Below are 20,370 nucleotides of genomic sequence, written 5' to 3' on the forward strand. Positions count from 1 at the left end.
TTGACTTGGATAGAGAACTGGTTGGCAGACAGAAAGCAAAGAGTTGGAATAAACGACTCTTTTTCTGAGTGGCAGGCAGTGACTAGTGGGGTACCGCAGGGATCGGTCCTTGGACCCCAGCTATTCACAATATATATTGATGATCTGGACGAGGGAACTAGATGTAATATCTCAAAGTTTGCAGACGACACAAAGCTGGGTGGGCGTGTGTGCTGTGAGGAAGATGCCGAGAAACTCCAGTATGATTTGGACAGGTTGGGTGATTGGGCAGAAACATGGCAGATGCAATATAACGTGGATAAATGCGAGGTTATCCACTTTGGTGTCAAAATCAAGAAGGCAATTATCTGAATGGCAATAGATTGGGAGAAGGGGAAGTGCAACGAGACCTGGGCGTCCTTGTGCACCAGTCGCTGAAGGTAAGCATGCAGGTGCAGCAGGCGGTTAAGGCGGCAAATGGTATGTTGGCATTCGTAGCGAGAGGGTTTGAGTACAGGAACAAGGATGTCTTGCTGCAGTTGTACAGGGCCTTGGTGCGACCACATCTTTGTGTGCAGTTTTGGTCACCTTATCTGAGGAAGGATGTTCTTGCCATGGAAGGAGTTCAGCGAAGATTCACCAGGCTGATACCTGGGATGGCAGGAATGACGTATGAGGAGAGATTGGGTCGATTGGGCTTATTCTCGCTATAGTTTAGAAGAATGACAGGGGATCTCATCGAAACTTATAAAATTCTAACAGGACTGGACAGACTAGATGCAGGAAGGATGTTCCCGATGGTCAGGGAATCCAGAACCAGGGGTCACAGTCTAAGGGTAAGGGGTAAGCCATTTAGGACAGAGATGAGGAGGAATTTCTTCACCCAGAGAGTGGTGAACCTGTGGAATTCTCTTCCACAGAAGGCAGTAGAGGCCAATTCATTAAATATATTCAAGAAGGAGTTGGATATATTTCTTAAAGCTAAAGGGATCAAGGGATATGGGGAGAAAGCAGGGACAGGGTACTGAATTTGGATGATCAGCCATGATCGCATTGAATGGCGGAGCAGGCTCGAGGGGCCGAATGGCCTACTCCTGCTCCTATCTTCTATGTTTCTATGAAGGATATACTTGACTTAGAGGTGGTGCATCGAAGGTTCACTAGATTGATTCCGGGATGAGAGGGTTGTCTTATGAGGAGGGATTGAGTAGAATGGTCCTATATTCACTGGAGTTCAGAAGAATGAGAGGTGATCTCATTGAAATGTATAACATTCTTAGAGGGCTTGACAGGGTAGATGCCAAGAGGCAGTTTCCCCTGGCTGGAGAGTCTAGAACTAGGGGGTCATAGTCTCAGAATAAGGGGTCGCCCATTTAGGATTGAGATGAGGAGAAATTTCATCACTCAGCGGGTTGTGAATCTTTGGAATTCTCTACCCCTAGAGGGCTGTGGATGCTCAGTCAATGAGTACCTTCAAGACTGAGATTGATAGATTTTTGCACACTAATGGGTTTGTCTGTCTGTCCGCTATACACTCAAAAGTTATAGAGCGTACCTACACGTATGTTATATCAAAAGAAAGGTTATGATCAGGGGAGTCTAATAGGCATATTTACTTTTTGGTCAGACAAAAATTGTTCAGACAGTAGACAAAAAACGTTCAAAAATCCGCTCATTAGCGGTTGACCAATCCTACCGCTCATTAGCATTGAGTGACGTGATGGTGGACCAATCCTACAGTTCAGTGACCTGATGGTTGACCAATCGGTGCGTCACGGGCGGGACCTAATCCTGCAGCCTCCCGAAACTTCGCCGCCATTTTTTTCATCCCCACAGCGACAGCACCAGCCAAACAAACCCCCACATTTCGGCTCCGGGAGCAGGAGGTGAGTTGGAGTCACTCGGCCCGGGCCTCACAACCACTTGGCCCCAGACACACAGCGGGCGGGGGAGCGTCAGCAGCCGGCCGTAAACCGCGCCACCCGCGGCGCGGTGCCCGGCCCCACCGGAAGCTCAGCTGGGGTCCATCTCAGCCAGAGAGCCCGGCCGCGCCTGAACCGCTAGGCCCCTCACGGCCACCGCGGCCGGGCTCAATTTTCAAAGCCCTTCCCCGGGTGCCAAAAGAGGGGGAGGGAGGGAGATGAGAGGGGGAGAGGTAGAGAGAGAGGGGACATACAGGGGCAGGGAGAGAGAGGGGGGGAAGAGAGAGAGGGGGCAGGGAGAGAGAGGGGCAGCGACAGAGAGAGGGTCAGGGAGGGAAAGAGTGACACAGAGCGCGGGAGCGGCAGCACCCAGCCGTAAACCACGCGGCCCAAAAAAGCCCTGGCAACGCCGGGCCCCCCCCAGCTAGTAGGATATAGAGAGATGGACAATATAGAGAGGGACGATATATACAATATATATATATGTGTATGAGAGAGAGAGAGAGAGAGAGAGAGAGAGAGGTAAAACAAAGGAGAGCTGAACTGGAAATTCCAAAGGGCTGAGAGAGAGATAGTCAAACTACTGAGGAAGAAAAGTTAGGGAATCTGAAGGATGAAACAAAACAGAGGAGCAAAGCTAAAGAATATGGAGAACAAGGAGAATGGAAAAATAAAGTGGAATGATCTGTTGATTCCGAAGGACTGAGAAAGATGAAAATAAAGAGTAGAGCTGGAGAACTTAAAGGAACAAGACAAAAAGAGAGACAAAGTAAGGAAAAGAACTGGATAACCTGAAGATGAGAAACTGATAAACCAGTAGAAGATGTGATATTTGTCTGAAAAAGAACAAAATATAAAAGGAAAGGATAGAATAAACAAAGGGGGGAAATTTTAACACCCAAACATAGGTGGATTGGGGTCAGATGAGATGTAAAAAAAATTTTAAATCTCAAACCGCCTCCAACTTGTCCACTTTAACGGAGGTAGGATGGGGGCGGACAGCCACACCACTCCCAGGTGGCGAGTTGGCCATTTAAATATTATAATGTCTTTCAGGTTTAACCTTGGCCAGCCAGGCCTCGGGAAATCTGACAGCTCAATGTAGGCGAGGAGAACTTCGGGGAAACAGGTAAGTGCCTTTACAATACTGCTTGTGGGCGAAGAGTGCTTCCTCCAAGTCCGCCAAGCACCTTCTTCCCTGCCATTGGATGACCCCACACCGCCACCACCCCCGTCCCCCACCATTAGAACCCCCTCATCCAAAGGCCTCCCACCAGAGTCGGGGATCAGACCCCCCCCCCCCACTCCTTACCTGCTCCTGCAGCATCCTCCGGAGTGCACCCCGTCTGACAGGGAGCCAAGCCAGTCAATCAGACTGACTGGGGATTCTGTCGAAAAAAAAGACACGCTGTGGAGCTACTCCACAGCATGCGGGGAAACCCACTTCCTAGTTTCCTGACCGAAATTTTTACCCTCCACCCACCCCGTAGCCCTCCTTTACAAAATCCACCCCGTCAATATCAGGGCCAAAGACTTTTTCAATTAATTTATCACAATTAATTTGTTTTTGAATGACTAATGCTCTGTGTATAGGTTATGATTTATTATAGTCCAAATTGTAATTAATCAGATTTATATTGGATTCTAGCATTTAATATGACTTTATTGGAGGAGTTATTAATAGCTGTTTTTTCTTTTTTTTTTAAATGTTCACACAGAGATTAATGAATGGATTTGCATAACTGGCTAGTGACCATCAGGACTGCCAGCAAGGCTCCACAATCTTGTAAATCTACCACTGATTACTTTTCAGCAGCAAGTATTAGGTACTGATCTTGGCCTTCCTTCGTATGACCTGACCCCTATCCTGACGGAGAGCTCAAGGTGCACTGTTCATCTCTGAACTGCACAGTGACTGCAAGGCCTTCACAGCTCTCAACAAACCCTTGGCAAGCCCATTCCATTTTTTTCATTTCTCTCCTCACACCCATTTTGGTCTTTGAGTAAAACTGAGACTAGCAGGAATAACAGACAAAAAGTCCATTACCATTTTTCCTCACAGGTTTACTCATCCCATTAACACCCGGAGATAAAAAAATATATATATGCCACAGTTACACTAAAATAAAATTGTGTGAACAAAGATAATGAAATCTACTTAGTTTATCCCCACAATCACTTCTCCCCCATCGTGAGTCACATGATTAAAAAAGGTATTTGAATCCCACTTTGTTAAATTATATTCAATGTTCCAGGATTTTTTTTTTAAAAAGGGAATTGAGAACAGAGCAATGATCAATTTTGTGTGATTACAACATTGCTGAGGAGGCTACAATGAAATATTTACTGATTAAGCAAGCTAACTTAATTACATCAATTAAGCTCATTGGGTGTGCTGTACCCGGACATATATAATTAATTAATTCAGTAATTAAAGGTAAGAAAGTAAACACGTCTATGTGAACTATCTAGTAAAGATCTTTGTTGGCCCCTTAAAATGTAGCAACATAATATAGATACCTATACCACGAATGTATATCTTGATTCACAGTTCAGAATGTGTAAGGATGGCACACTGGGTTACTGCATGTCCATTTCTGGGCCCACGTCTTCACCTTCACTAACAGGTATGAAGAATCGTAAGTAAATTGAGCTTGCATTTTCTGAACCCAGCTTTTGGTGGGGCGGAAGAGAAAACAGTATGGTTCTACAGGCGCTGAAAGCCCTCCAAGTATTCTTCGTATATGAGCTAGGCAATGAGTGTTAACAGGCCATTTTAGTCGGCATCAATCTGACCGCAAGAACATATGATGCACCAATAAAAATTTAAATATTGAATGTTTGTGGACATTTAGTTGCAACTGGTGTTATTTTGTCGTTTTTAAAGATTAAATTGATTAAAATCCATCACTATTCCTAAAAGTAGTGCAATAGAGCATTAAAAATTATTTGCAACAGAATGACATTTAAAACGGGCACAGTGACTGTAACAACGCAAACCATCACATCACAATTAAGAAATACCTAGTGATTTTTCTTTTTTGCAAGTTTCCCCCTCTTCTTTTGCAGGTGGTACTAATTTAAGAACATGAGAAATAGGAGCAGGAGTAGGCCAATCGGCCCCTCGAGCCTGCTCCGCCATTCAATAAGATCATGGCTGATCTGATCCTTACCGCCAATCCACTATCACAGAACCATCTCCTGAATCTAACAGAATTAGACACACGAAATAGGAGCAGGATCAGGCTACACGGCCTCTGGGCCCGCTCCGCTACCCACAGGGCCATGACCGATCCGAACCTAGACTCATGTCCAAATTCCTGCCAGCTCCCCGTAACCCTTAATTCCCTTTACTTCTAGGAAACTGTCTATTTCTGTTTTAAATTTATGTAATGATGTAGCTTCTACAGCTTTTTGGGGCAGCATATTCCATGGACCTACCACCCTCTGAGTGAAGTAGTTCCTCCTCATCTCAGTTTTGAAAGAGCAGCCCCTTACTCTAAGACTATGCCCCCTAGTTCTAGTTTCACCCATCATCGGGAACATCTTCCCCGCATCCACCCGATCCAACCCCTTCACAATCTTATATGTTTCAATAAGATCGCCTCTCATTCTTCTGAACTCCAATGAGTAGAGTCCCAATCTACTCAACCTCTCCTCATATGTCCATCCCCTCATCCCCGGGATTAACCGAGTGAACCTTCTTTGTACTGACTCGAGAGCAAGTATGTCCTTTCTTAAGTATGGACACCAAAACTGTACGCAGTATTCCAGGTGCAGTCTCACCAATACCTTGTACAACTGAAGCAATACCTCCCTATTTTTATATTCTATCCCCCTAGCAATGAAAGCCAACATTCCATTGGCCTTCTTAATCACTTGCTGCACCTGCATACTAACCTTTTGAGTTTCGTGCACCAGGACCCCCAGATCCCTTTGTACTTCAGTACTTTCCAGTTTCTTGCCATTAAGATAATGGGCCAGAAATTCGCGGCCAGAAGCGTGAGTACGGTCGGGGTACTCACGCATCTGGCCGTTGGAAATGCCGGCGTTCAGCAGGAACAGCGCATGCGGGGAACGCCGGCATTTCCAGACCCGAGGTCTATTCACAGCGCGTGCGACTGCACAGGCAGCGCTTGCGCAGTGAACTTTGTGGATTTCAATGATGGATTCAGTGAGGGTAAGTCCTTAGAAGTTACACTTGAAAAAAGCAAGTGTAAAGTTGTTCATTGGCTGCGGAGGAAGATATATTTTATCGTGGAGCTTCTGAAATGCAATATTTTTGTTTGGGAAAGGGAGGGAAGTTATTTTAAGAAATTTTAAGTAAGTTTTAAAGTTTAAATTTTTTTTTTTTTTTTAAAAAGGGTTTTCAGAACGGTAGGTAGAAGGAGCAATTGTGGCTGTGTGAATGGAATGTGAGAATGAGTTATGTATGTATGTCCACATATATTCCTTTACGTATATGTATGTATGTTTTATATTCCTTTACTAATGTGTATGAATGTATGTTTTTAATTATGATTTTCCAATAAGTTACTTTCTCTGAAAGTCATAATTAAATAATACATTCATACACATAAGTAAAGGAATATATACATAACACGCAAAGGAATATATACAGACATACATACTTTCAGAAGCTCCACGATAATAAATATCTTCCTCCGCAGCCTCTGTACCCATGCTTTTTTCATGTGTAGGTTGTAATGACTTGACCTCACTGAAAGCATTAATGAAAGCGGCGAATTATACTGCGCACGCGCTGCCTGTGCAGTCGCACGCGTTCTGCCTCTGAACCCCTTCGTTCAGAGGACAGGAAATGCCGGTTTTCCCCACATGCACTGTGCATGCTGAAAACCGGCATTTCATCCAGCCAGATGCGTAAGTACCCCGACCGTACTCGCGCATTTGGAAGGGAATTACTGGGCCAACATTTTACATGTCAATAAAATGAAAAATTTAACAATTGCACGACTTGCCCCCTCGCATCTGCGACTGAGGGTCCAAGGAGGTGCATTGCGCAAGAGGTCATCATCGTACGTATCCTCACACTGTTCCCTTTGGGGAACTGTATGAAGTGGTGGAAGGATTTATGGCCGTGATTAACGCTCATTCCATGACCGTAACCATCTTTGAACCAGCCATTAGGGTGGTTAGTCCTATGGCGGGAGGGTTTTACGGGCTCCCACGACCCATCTGAGGGGGGGGGGGCGGCCACCAACACCCACGGACGCAAGTATCCCGCTGGATGTCCACCCAGAATTTAAAGTTGGAGCTCCGACTCCACTTGCCGGGACTGTCTGGAGTGGGGTTCAAAACCCTACTCCTTCTGGCCCAGCGGCGGGGATGCTTACTGCTACGCAAAAGGCCCACTCCGCACAAAAGGTGACACCCATACGTTTCCTGCGCCTTTTCCCTCCCCGTGACTGGAGCCCTATGCTGCCATTTCACGTTGCTAATCGGATTGGGCCTTTGTCATAGCGGTAGGATCCCCACCGCTGGGCCAGATCAGGGTAGGCTTTCGAACCCCGCTCCAGACAGTCCCGGCAAGTGGAGTCGGAGCTCCGGCTCTAAATTCTGGGTTGACATCCAGTGGGATATTTGCGTCCGTGGGTGTGGGTGGCCCCCCCTCCTTGTATAGCTTGTGGGAGCCCGTAAAACCCTCCCGCCATAGGACTAACCGCCCTAATGGCTGGTTCAAAGATGTTACGGTCACGGAATGAGCGTTAATCACGGCCATAAATCCTTCCACCACTTCATACAGTTCCCCAAAGGGAACAGTGTGAAGACACGTATGACGACGACATTGCTAAATAAATAAATGGAATTAAAAAAATTCTTTTAGGGCTTTTAAAAGTCTTTAAATTGCTTTAATTCTCTTTAAAACTACTTCAGATTACTCAAAATAATGTAAACATTTTAAAAAGTTTATAAAAGTTACCAAAATCTTCCAAAAACCTATTTAAACTGCTGCTTTGCATGTAAAAATGCTTAGCAGCTTGACAGAAACATTGGGGGCATGTCCAGTGAAACTGAGACCTCAAGGGGCGTGTCTCACTTACACTGCACGCTCCTGGCTTCGCGCTGGCTGCACTCCTGGGCGGCGTGACGTCATACGCTGCCCGGGATTCTTCTTTTTCAAACACCAATTCCAGGCGTCCCTGGAGCTGATCGGCAGTAGCGCGGGGTAAGTGCATATACGGGGCTTGCACGCGCGGCAAGCCCCGTTCACCAATTTCTGGCCCAATAACTTGCTCTACGATTTTTCCTGCCAAAGTGCATAACCTCACACTTTCCAGTATTGTATTCCATCTGCCAAATCTCTGCCCACTTACTTAGCCTGTCGATGTCCCCTTGCAGGTTTTTTATGTCCTCCTCACTCACTACTTTCCCTCCCATCTTAGTATCATCTGCAAACTTTGATATGTTACACTCGGTCCCCTCCTCCAAATCGTTAATATAGATTGTAAAGAGTTGGGGACCCAGCACTGACCCCTGCGGAACACCACTAGTTACTGATTGCCAGTCTGAGAATGAACCATTTATCCCAACTCTCTGCCTTCTGTTAGATAGCCAATCCTCTATCCATGCCAGAATATTACCCCCAATCCTGTGATTTTTTATCTTAAGCAATAATCTTTTGTGTGGCACCTTGTCAAATGCCTTTTGGAAGTCTAAATACACTACGTCCACTGGTTCCCCTTTATCCACCCTATACGTTACTTCCTCAAAGAACTCCAGCAAATTTGTCAAACATGACTTCCCCTTCATAAAACCATGCTGACTTTGTCCTATTAAATTATGATTATCCAAATGTCCTGTTACTGTCTCCTTAATAATGGACTCCAAAATTTTACCTACCACAGATGTTAGGCTAACCGGTCTATAGTTTCCAGCCTTCTGTCTACTGCCCTTTTTAAATAAGGGTGTTACATTAGCAGTTTTCCAGTCTGCCGGGACCTTTGCCGAGTCCAGGGAGTTTTGGAAAATTATTACCAATGCATCCACAATCCCTACCGCCACTTCCCTCAAGACCCTAGGATGTAAGCCATCAGGTCCAGGTGATTTATCCGCCTTGAGTCCCATTATTTTACCGAGTACCACTTCCTTAGTGATTTTGATCGTGTTTAGCTCAGCGGCGGCGGTGGCAGGGGGGAGAGGCAGGGTTAGGTGGAAGAGAAAACAGTATGGTTCTACAGGCACTGACAGCCCTCCCAAGTATTCTTCATATATGAGCTAGGCAATGAGTGTTAACAGGCCATTGTCAAGCCCATTCCTATCCTCAAGTGGTGCCTACACACGTGAATGTTCCAGAACAGAACAGCAAAGATTAACAGGAGACCCAGCTAATTCTTCTTTGTCCTAATCCATGGGGTGCTAAGGCCAACTTTAGCACTCCCACTGCCATCCCATCCAAAAGCAGCTAACACAGCACAACACAGGCCAGGGATCAAATCAAAGACCTTCCTGGTCTGTATGGCTTAGCAACTTACCATGTGGCTTCTTTGCCCAATAAGCCATTAGTGGGATCACCAGTTCTAGCAGTGGTGAATTTTTTTTTTGGGGGGGGGGGGTGAAGGGAAGGGGGGTGTGGAGAAGGGACAGGAGGAGGGGGGAAAGGGAGGAGGGGGGAAGAAAGGAGGGGGGAAGAAAGGAGGGGGGAAAGGGAGGAGGGGGGAAAGGGAGGAGGGGGGAAGAAAGGAGGGGGGGAAGAAAGGAGGGGGGAAGAAAGGAGGGGGGGAAGAAAGGAGGGGGGAAGAAAGGAGGGGGGGAAGAAAGGAGGGGGGGAAGAAAAGAAGGGAGGGAAGGAAAGAAGGGGGGAGGAAGAAGGGGGGGAAGGAAGAAGAAGGGAGGGGAAGGAAGAAGAAGGGAGGGGAAGGAAGAAGAAGCGGGGGAAGGGAGAAGGGGGGGAAGGAAGAAGAAGGGAGGGGAAGGAAGAAGAAGCGGGGGAAGGAAGAAGGGGGGAAGGAAGAAGGGGAAGGAAGAAGGGGGGGAGGAAGGGGGGGAACTGGTGGAACTGGTGGAATCAGACTTCACTGCGGACTGCCAACTTGTAGGCTTTTTATACTTGTGAAATAGACTCTGAAAATTATTCCTGTTGCTTCAGTATCTTCCATTTAAATCTCATGTGGGGAATTGATAGATTAAAAGGAACAGTGTTTTTGCTCTTTTGTTGTTGCATTCTCTCATTTTTAAAGGTCAGTTGTACTGATACTACTTAGCCTAACTATATAAAGGGCAGTTGAAGGTGGTTAACCAGGACCAGATAGTACAAGACAATCTGGAGCAATGACTTCTCCAAGACCATCAATCCTACCTTGACAAGGAGTTGCAGAGTGTGGCACTTCAATGGACTGATCCGGCCAACTCTTGGAATTTGCTTCGACTGCTCTACTCAGCAATCCTCATGCTATAAACAAATCCTTGGTACACTCCATTAAGTCCACAGCAGTTCATCATAATAAATCAAACCAAACACTTCATATCCATTTAGAGTTTGATCAAAAATGCAACTTTAAGATCTGTGTTGCTGGATATGTAGAAATACAGAGTTGCTATAGTATTTGAAGCTCTTGAGGCAGCTATATATTGTGTCGGTAAGGATATAATTAATGTTTTTAAGATGGTTAGTTTTTCTTTGTTTCTTTTTGCATCCAACTGTGATTGTGAAGGCAGTTTTGTGATGTGAACTCATGCCCACTGGGATCCAGAATTAGACTGCCAGAACTTATTTCACTTAGTACCTTTAACAGCCATTGGAGAACAAGAGATTTTAAGCCCATCTGTCTTGGCTTGATTTAAAGCCAGATCCCGGAGGTAAACGAATAGTACTCTAACAGCGTGTTACCAACTGCCCTGGAGACTTGTTTTTGTTTAATGTCAACTTGATATAACTGCTCACTTTGAGATGCCTATTTCCAGCCATGTAAGTGAAAAGTAAAAACAGGAGCCAAGTTATTCTCAAAACACACTTCAAGAAAATGCTGCGACTTCGCTGTACTTTTACCTGTGTGAACAGAACTAGTAAAACAGTTGCCAGATCATTGGTTGATGCTGCTAGAGTTATTTAGCACACATTGGCTCCTGCCAATATTTACATCACCCAGCATTAGAAGACTTAGAGGGCTAAGCCTACGCATCTCAATATATGATATTGAAGTGCAAGCACTTCCCATTCAGAACAAAACTGGTTGACAAAAAAAAAAAAAAATCGCTAATTATTTATCAGCTGCCAGAAAACCATAAAATAACATCTTTACCACGCGGCCATCCTGGTTCATCTCCTGTTCATTGTGTGAAGTCCTTCAAATACCACATTGCCTCAAGCTTAGAAAGGGGGACGGTGAAAAGATTTAATCACTTTATGCAAAGAGTGGTGAATGTACGGGGTGGCCTCCCAAGAGAGGGAGTAGGGGCTGATGGCATCAGCAAATTCAAGAGAAAGTTGTACAAGTACCTGGAGCCAAAGTTGATAAGAGGGGACTGAGAGGTATTGTGGCATGAGATATTTCCTAAACACTGGGACTGGTCAGATAAGATCACAATGCCTTTTTTGTTCCTGTACATCACAGCAGAAAAACAAATGTAGTGATATTAAACAGAGACTCTCATCATCTGGTCACTTTTAAAAGAAATTGTGCAGTTACAAACATTAACTTGAACAGCTTTTTTCCCCAGTCCATTTCTGCTGATATACTTGAACAGTTTGTATAAGTGGTGAATGTTATCATCTGTGTATTTTTCTTAGGTTAGAGTTAAAATATACTGTTGGGTCGGGCAGCAGGGGCTCTACTTTGTAATTGGCGTGCTGCAACCCGCTCACCGTTTAAACGACAGCAAAAGTTACGGAGCCCAATAACTTAACGAGTTGAACTAACTGAATTAATAAACGGCTGAAACAAAATGGGTTACAAGAAGTCTATAACACTTCATCTAGCTCCCTCGTTCTTTAGTGCCCCCAGCACAGAGCTGGGAGTATATATCAGTGATTTAAGTGTCAACCATTCATGATTTTCCATCCATTCATTTTTAATAAATGCCAACTTGTTGGGCATGTACCTTCCCCCTCCCCCACCCTGCCTCCTAGCCCCGCCCCATGCAGGAAGCCCCAAGGTGAATACTTACCCAGATGTAACCAACACACACAAGGGGTCATTTTGACTTTGTGCGGCAGTGTAAAACAAGTGGTAGCAGCCCATTTTACAACTATCCTTATTTTTATTTCCGTTAATACTGACCCTATTTTGTCTGAGGTGTAATTTGGCCAAAACTAGCACTATATTGGCAATCTCAATATGAGGTAATAATGATGACTGGTGCAGGAAATGGGAAAATTCACATCAGTACAATGGGGAGTTCGTGTCAGATGTTGGGTTAAAGCACCTCGTTAGGGCAGGAGAAGAGGGGGAGCTCTACTGTGCATCTGGTCATGCAACCCCAATGATTAATTTTGACAGTAGAGAACAGCGTGGAAATAGTGCAGCAAATACATTTTTTTTAAGTGTCCTTTTATATATTTATACTGGTTTATTGTTGTGTTTTCATAAATAAACTTTCCCCAAGAACTTATTTGAAAAGTAGCAGTTTCCGGATAAGGTTCACCTTCAACCAAGCTTCATAGACCATTGAGCACAGAACAGCGTAGTTAAAAGTAATTTGATTCATCCCACATCACAGATCAACTGTTCTGATTGAAAGTCAATGAAGAGTAAGAAAAAAAATTCAACTCAAGAACTTCGGTTCAACGCCTACCCGGAGAATTATTTCCCCACTGAGTGCACACAAGGCTGACACTACTCCTTGGAGGAAATCAGTTATTTTGCGCCTAAAGATCTTCCATTAGTTCCAGGATGTTAAACCTGGCTGCACAACTTTTCCTTCTGTGAAGGAATTAAGGCCCAAATGTGAAGGAAGAGTTGTGGCTGGGATTCTGCCTTCATGAAGACAAGATTCCCACCTTCTCTAGGTTTTTTTTTACAGACACGTACATGAAAACACTCAGTATGGGATAGCTTTAATTGCCCTCAACCCGGTTCTGAAGCAAATTTGGGGCAAATTGGGAGTGGGTAGTTATAACCAGTTATGAGCCCTGATATAAATAAAGTGCACCAGTGGTGGCCACTTAGTGCCTGATGCCAATAATGCACTAAATCTTACATTCAAGCTGAAGATAAGACCTATGTTACTCTGAATTGAGTGGGGGGGGGGGGGGGGGGTTACTCTGCGTGAGTAATAGTAACACTGCATGTCAGCTGTGGCTCAGTGGGTAGCAGTCTCACCTCCGAGTCAGAGGTTGTGGGTTCAAGACCCACTCCAGAGACTTGAGCACAATATCTATGCTGACTCTTCAGTAGAGTACTGAGGGAGTGCTACACTGCAATGCTCCGAGATTTTTGGGGGGGGACGCGCGACCCCTTTAACGGGCTGCGCGGCCCCTTCAAAATTCTTGCGTGCGTGTTTTTTTCAATTTAAAAGCCAGCTCACCGGCTGCACAGGAGCTCAAGCTCAAGCGACCACGCAGTCTAAAGTGAAGGTTGCTGCACTGTCGGAGGCGCTGTTTTTCAGATGCAACGTTAAACCGAGGTCCCGTCTGCTCTCTCAGCTGGATGGAAAAGATCCTTTGGAACTATTTTGAAGAAGAGCAAGGGTGTTTCCCCCAGGTGTCATGGCTGATATTTATCCCTCAACCCACATTACTAAAACAGATTCTCTAATCATTATCACATTGCTGTTTGTGGGGCCTTGTTGTGTGCAAGTTGGCTGCTGGGTTTCCTATATTACAACAAAGACTGCACTTCAAAACATACTGAATTGGATGTAAAGCGCTTTGGGACATCCCAAGATTGTGAAAGGTGCTAATAAATGCAAGATTTTATTTTCTTTTATCAATAATATCACGTCACCCAAAAATATATATTTTAGAGCTTTGCATACGTGCTAACCTGATCAATGGGCAGCTCCACTTGTGTTTGATTATCTTCTTGGACTTCTATGGCACCCGTGGTCTCTCTCCTTTCCTCATACGCTTTAAACACGCAGCCTTCTGGGGGGGAGCAAAGTGAAAACGGTATTAAACTGGTGCCAGTGATTAGACGATGATACAACAGTGGCTACCAGTGGCGTAAGGCGAGAACTGCATCTCAGCTCCAGCAACCCCGATAAACCCTACGCAAATACTTCACATCAGTAAGTGATCACCAGTTTGTTGATGTTTGAAGAAAGTTATATAAAAAAAGGAAATGATTTGTTTAAAGTACTCGAATTGGAGACAAATACATAAAATTATAGCGGCCCAACTCACTCACCTTCCAGACAGGACTCAATTGCCCTTTATTAATAGGGGACTTTATGGGGTGGGAGGCACGTTTCTGGAAAAATACACTGTCAGACCAGTCCAACCAGTAATGATCACAGCATCAGGCAGATATCACCATTTGGCATGGCTTCTGAGCATAAATAATGAACATCATAGACATAAGTAGCCAGTAGACGGTAATCCCACAATCAATGTGACTGTTAAAACACCCGCGGGTCCTACAAATAAAATGCTGATCTCTCAAATTGCTCGGAACAAAACGGTGGAACTAAGAATGATCACTCATCGAGCGGCTTATGCGAGTTTCTGCTAAGACCCCTTGTGCATCGGGATTTCTTTTAAGAATCTTGCATAATTCAATCTCTAAACAAATAACAAGTTAAATGCATATTGTCCCAATTTCCTCACGCAGTATTGGCTTTTCAATTTGCTGCCTTGGAAGCCTGAAAGACTTTTTAAATGAAACCTAATCACCAAAAGCTTTTGCCTGGCTGGGTGGGGGGACAAAAAAAATCCCTTTAACAGAACAGTTCAACAGAATGACAGGTCATCGTGATATCAAGGACAGTTGTACTACAAGTTCACTTAGCTGAAAATGGTGCGAGGTTGCAGTGGAAATGGAAATCTTCCAGAAAGAATGAACAGCAGTAGATGTAACAAAATGGAGCTCATAACTTTTCAAATATGGGTGGGTGGGGTGTCGAACAGGGTTCATATTTTCGCTGTGAAGCAAACTACAATTTAAAGTGAACTGCATTCAAATTCCAGAAGTCTCACAACAGCACCCAATTGAAAATATTCTCTTCTGCCGCAATGAAATCAACAGGTCCTCTTTCCAATTAAGTGATACTCCCAACTTTCTAATCGATAAGTCATTAAAAATATATTATGGCCATTCTGCAAAAGTGGAAGTGTGCAAAACTGCATTAGGCAAGTGTTGAAGAGTACTGCACTCATCTTTCAGACTATAGGGAGAACCTAGATTAGAAAGAGGAAATGGCAAGTTTTTTTTCCTCTGACCACTTGAAAAGATTACTGGTGATACAACACAGGGATTAACACAGGGTACTAATTCAACAGTTCAACCCTCAAATAGGAAACCAGATAGAGTGCAGAGAAAATGGAAATTCCGTGACAGCAGTGCCATTTGGAGATACAGATTGGCAGAGGTGTCACTGAAGGCTGGCCACCTTCAATATAAATGGCCTACATCCTGCCTGACAAGAGTGTATTGGATGCGATCAGTAGGTTATAAAGTGTTCCAGTCCCCAACCTCTACTCTTTAACTTCATGAGTCTGGACGCTCCAAAAACGGTTTAAAAATGGAGCAAGAAAGATAATACAACATCGGCAACATTAATTATCAGAGCAGAACCATAAGGTAGTGAGATAGCACTGGTGTTTGAGGTATAGGGGTTGAAGTGCAGTGCGATATTAGTAATGAGCAGACAGCATTCACTCAATTCTTTCTTTGCTACTTCACTGATAATCAGTTGCTTTAAATAGGTTAAAGTCTTCTTCAAAATAGTGGGCAGAGGAATCTCATAACCACTTTCAATACTAATATAGCACAGCTGCAATCCAGCTAGGTATAAAGATGAACATCAGAGCCAATTCCAGAATTTGGAGTAAAATGGAAACAGGAAAGAACCCATGCCAAAGAAACTGGGAGAAAAGCACATTCCCTTCATCTCACCCCATTCCCAACTCCACCCAGACACAACCCAGTGGTTGTGCCTATGTCATACAGTGTGACTTCAATCCTTTAGAGTGCAAACGTGGAATGAGCAGAAAAAGCAGGAATCATTTATTCAACTGCTGAATACAGAAATGGAACCAGTTAAAAATTAGGAGGATTTTGAGGAAGGCACAAACTGTTAAATCATGACATTTTAATTCCAGAAATAGGAGGAGTTTGGGTTATAACCAAGCATAGAGAATACAAGAGTTAATTCCACGATCCCATGCTCGAAGGCAGTGCGTGTCGGAGATGGGACTACAACATTACAGGCCAATTCTCTAATCCGCACTTCCTGCGAGTGTGGCTCCCCTACTGGGAAAGCAGAATTCAAGCAGAACACGTTTCATATTTTTTCCCTGCCAGTTTTCTTCTTCCTTCCCTCCCTAAACAGACGGACTCCTGAAGGAGTTGGCTCTTTGCTAGTATGCAGTTTCATGAGCACCAGACACCCTCTTGTACATCACCCAAGCATACATTCTTTACAGGAGTCTTAACGAGGATTGGCCAAGGGAGAAATGACAGCCAAATCCAATCCTACCCCTACTCAACAGCTACACATACGCACTTCCAGCTGGGGTTGCTGGGTAGCAATCAGGAGTGGGAGCTCTTGCCACATTTTCCCACCCTAATCCAGGGATACCGAGACTAATTGTATCTTTTCCTGGTTGTGAAACAAGCAATCCAAGTGCCATTACATCTGGTCTGTGCACTTCCTTAACTTTCTTTCGAATGTTCCTTGATTTAATTTCCTTTGATGTAAAAATATGCTATCTCAACATATAAGACATATTATTAAATGCATCTTAGGTATTATATTGTGACATTGATTTCACCACTGTCAATGTTATACATGTGTATTAAGTAGCATTCAGCAAAAATTTCTACAAATTAAGCAAACAGAAGTATTGATTTTGACACCCAAGAGGTTAAATGCTGAAGCTCTTATGAATTCTGGCACTGATCAGATGAAAGCTTGGCATCTCGAGAGGAGCAACATATACAAAATGCTGGTACAACTTTTTTTAATGAGACAGTGAGACTAAATTCATTAAACCAGGGCAAATACTTTGTTTATTAAATCCACAGAGAGTTGCATATTCTATCTGAAGACATTCTGACCAAGGGAAATCAACCCATTACAGACACACTAGTAGCTTCAGTCTGTGAACTTCTGATCTGCAGGGGTAATATGCACCACTTTCAAGAGAACTTGGTAGCAAAGCTCAAGACTAATGTTCAGTCCAATAAGCAGATTACTGAAAATGGGGTAACTGCAAGGACAGAAGACAGGAAAGATACAGCTTCAAGTTGGTAGGGGATAAAGTACACTAATGTGAACTGGTACTGAGCCATTGAGAGAGAGAGAAAAGGCATGTATTAAAAAAACTAACACTGGGGATTGAACTTGAAATCTTTCTTATCTGTATGGGTCAAGTACTCACTGAATAAACTAACTAAGTGATCAGGTGGAACCGTGTAAACATTATTAAAATACAGGAATGTTTAAATATTCATACGGCACAAGAACCAGATGGAAGGCATCCAAGGGTACTGTGGAGGAGGAATTCCTGGAGTGTTTACGGGATGGTTTCCTGGACCAATATGTCGAGGAACCAACCAGAGATCAGGCCATCTTAGACTGGGTATTATGTAACGAGAAAGGATTAATTAGCAATCTTGTTGTACGAGGCCCCTTGGGTCGGAGCGATCATAATATGATCGAATTCTTCATTAAGATGGAGAATGAAGTAGTTGACTCAGAAACTAGGGTCCTCAATTTAAAGAAAGGAAACTACGATGGTCTGAGGAGTGAGTTGGGTAGGATTGATTGGGGAATGGCATTCAAAGGGTTGACGGTGGATAGGCAATGGCAAACATTCAAAGACCGAATGTATGAACTACAGAAGTTGTTCATCCCAGTTTGGCATAAAAATAAAACAAAAAAGGTGACTCAACCGTGGCTAACAAGGGAAATTAGGGATAGCATAAGATCCAAGGAGAGGACATACAAATTGGCCAGAAAAAGCAATAATCCTGAGGATTGGGAGCAGTTTAGGATTCAACAAAGGAGGACAAAGGGATTAATTAAGAAAGGGAAAATAGAATATGAGAGTAAGCTTGCAGGGAACATAAAAACTGACTGTAAAAGCTTTTATAGATATGTGAAGAGAAAAAGATTGGTGAAGTCAAGCGTAGGTCCCTTGCAGTCAGAATCGGGGGAATTTATAATGGGGAGCAAAGAAATGGCAGACCAACTAAATACATATTTTGGTTCTGTCTTCACAAAGGAGGACATAAATAACCTCCCAGAAATACCGCGGAACATAGGGTCTGATGAAAGGGTGGAACTGAAAGATATCAGTATTTGTAGGGAAATGGTGTTAGGAAAATTGATGGGACTGAAGGCCGATAAATACCCAGGGCCTGATAATCTACATCCCAGGGTATTTAAGGAAGTGGCCCTAGAAATAGTAGATGCATTGCTGGTCATCTTCCAGAACTCAATAGACTCTGGAACAGTACCCATGGATTGGAGGGTAGCTAATGTTACCCCACTATTCAAAAAAGGTGGCAGAGAAAAAGTGGGGAATTATAGACCGGTAAGCCTGACATCAGTAGTGGGGAAAATGCTAGAGTCCATTATAAAAGATGTAATAGCAGAGCACTTGGAAAGCAGTGACAGGATCGGACAAAGTCAACATGGATTTACAAAAGGTAAATCATGCTTGACTAATCTACTGGAAGTTTTTGAGGATGTAACTGGTAAAATAGATAAGGGAGAACCAGTGGATGTGGTGTATTTGGACTTTCAGAAGGCTTTCGATAAGGTCCCGCATAAGAGGTTAGCGTGCAAAATTAAGGCACATGGGATTATGGGCAAGGTATTGAATTGGATAGGGAACTGGTTGGCGGACAGAAAGCAAGGTGTTGGAATAAACGGGTCATTTTCCGAGTGGCAGGCAGTGACTAGTGGGGTACCGCAAGGATCGGTCCTAGGACCCCAGCTGTTCACAATATATATTAATGCTCTGGACGAGGGAATTGGATGTAATATCTCCAAATCTGCAGACGACACAAAGCTGGGTGGGAGGGTATACTGTGAGGAGGATGTCATGAAACTCCAGTACGATTTGGACAAGTTGGGTGATTGGGCAAAAACATGGCAAATGCACTATATTGTGGATAAATGTGAGGTTATCCACTTTGGTGGCAAAAACAGGAAGGCAGATTATTATTTGAATGGCAATAGATTGGGAGAAGGGGAAGTGCAAAGAGACCTAGGTGTTCTTGTGCACCAGTCGCTGAAGGTAAGCATGCAGGTGCAGCAGGCGGTTAAGAAGGCAAATGGTATGTTGGCCTTCGTAGCAAGAGGGTTCGAGTACAAGAACAAGGATGTCTTGCTGAGACCGCACCTTGAGTATTGCGTGCAGTTTTGGTCACCTTACCTGAGGAAGGACGTTCTTGCCATGGAGGGAGTGCAGCGAAGATTCACCAGGCTGATACCTGGGATGACAGGAATGACGTACGAGGAGAGATTGTGTCAATTGGGCTTATACTCACTGGAGTTTAGAAGATTGAGGGGATCTCATCGAAACCTATAAAATTCTGTCAGGTCTGGACAGACTAGATGCAGAAAGGATGTTTCTGATGGCCGGGGAGTCCAGAACCAGGGGTCATAGTCTAAGGATAAGGGGTAAGCCATTTAGGACTGAAATGAGGAGGAATTTCTTCACCCAGAGAGTGGTGAACCTGTGGAATTCTCTGCCACAGAGGGCGGTGGAGGCCAGTTCATTAAATATATTCAAGAAAGAGTTGGATATATTTCTTGAGGCTAAAGGGATCAAGGGATATGGGGAGAAGGCAGGGACAGGGTACTGAATTTGGATGATCAGCCATGATCTCACTGAATGGCGGAGCAGGCTCGAAGGGCCGAATGGCCTACTCCTGCTCCTATCTTCTATGTTTCTATGTTTCTATGTAAAGAAATCAGGGTAGATTATAGAGGGTGCAGCAGAGATTTGTCACAGCTCATTATGCAGAGTGATACCATCGACTTGAAAATGGTTAATGTTGTTCCAATTTCTTAACCTTTCAACTGTCACCAGGTTGATGAAAACTCTTGCCTCCAAGACCCAAAAAGTTTGTTTGTTTTCAAGCTCATGTATTCTAATGCTGAAAATCATTACTAAAAAGACTTACATTTATATACTATCAATACGAAATTGGCTAAGTGACAGGAAATGGAGAGTAGCGGTGAATGGTTGCTTTTCGGACTGGAGGAAGGTATACAATTGTGCTCCCCAGAGTCAGTTCTGGGACCACTGCCTTTTTGATGTATATTTATGACTTGGATGTGGGTCAACAGGGGACAATTTCAATATGTACAGATGACAGAAAACTTGGAAGTATAG

The 20,370-nt window shown here is 44.0% G+C and overlaps 1 protein-coding gene across 6 annotated transcripts in view; it reads right to left on the reverse strand.

Annotated features, from left to right (window-relative positions):
* LOC147117722 (doublecortin domain-containing protein 2-like) overlaps positions 1-20,370 on the reverse strand; it is a 365,165-nt gene that overhangs the window by 107,077 nt on the left and 237,718 nt on the right. For 5 of the 6 annotated variants that reach the window (XM_085988938.1, XM_085988935.1, XM_085988940.1 and 2 more), the window contains exon 8: positions 13,844-13,944. In XM_085988938.1, coding sequence (XP_085845064.1) covers positions 13,844-13,944 — 101 coding nt within the window. The remainder of the gene's footprint in view (positions 1-13,843; positions 13,945-20,370) is intronic. The other variant, XM_085988936.1, reaches the window with a different exon arrangement.

The sequence above is a fragment of the Somniosus microcephalus genome, chromosome 5 (genome assembly GCF_052327205.1).
Source record: "Somniosus microcephalus isolate GS21.2 chromosome 5, FLI_Smic_1.0, whole genome shotgun sequence".
Lineage (NCBI taxonomy): Eukaryota > Metazoa > Chordata > Chondrichthyes > Squaliformes > Somniosidae > Somniosus > Somniosus microcephalus.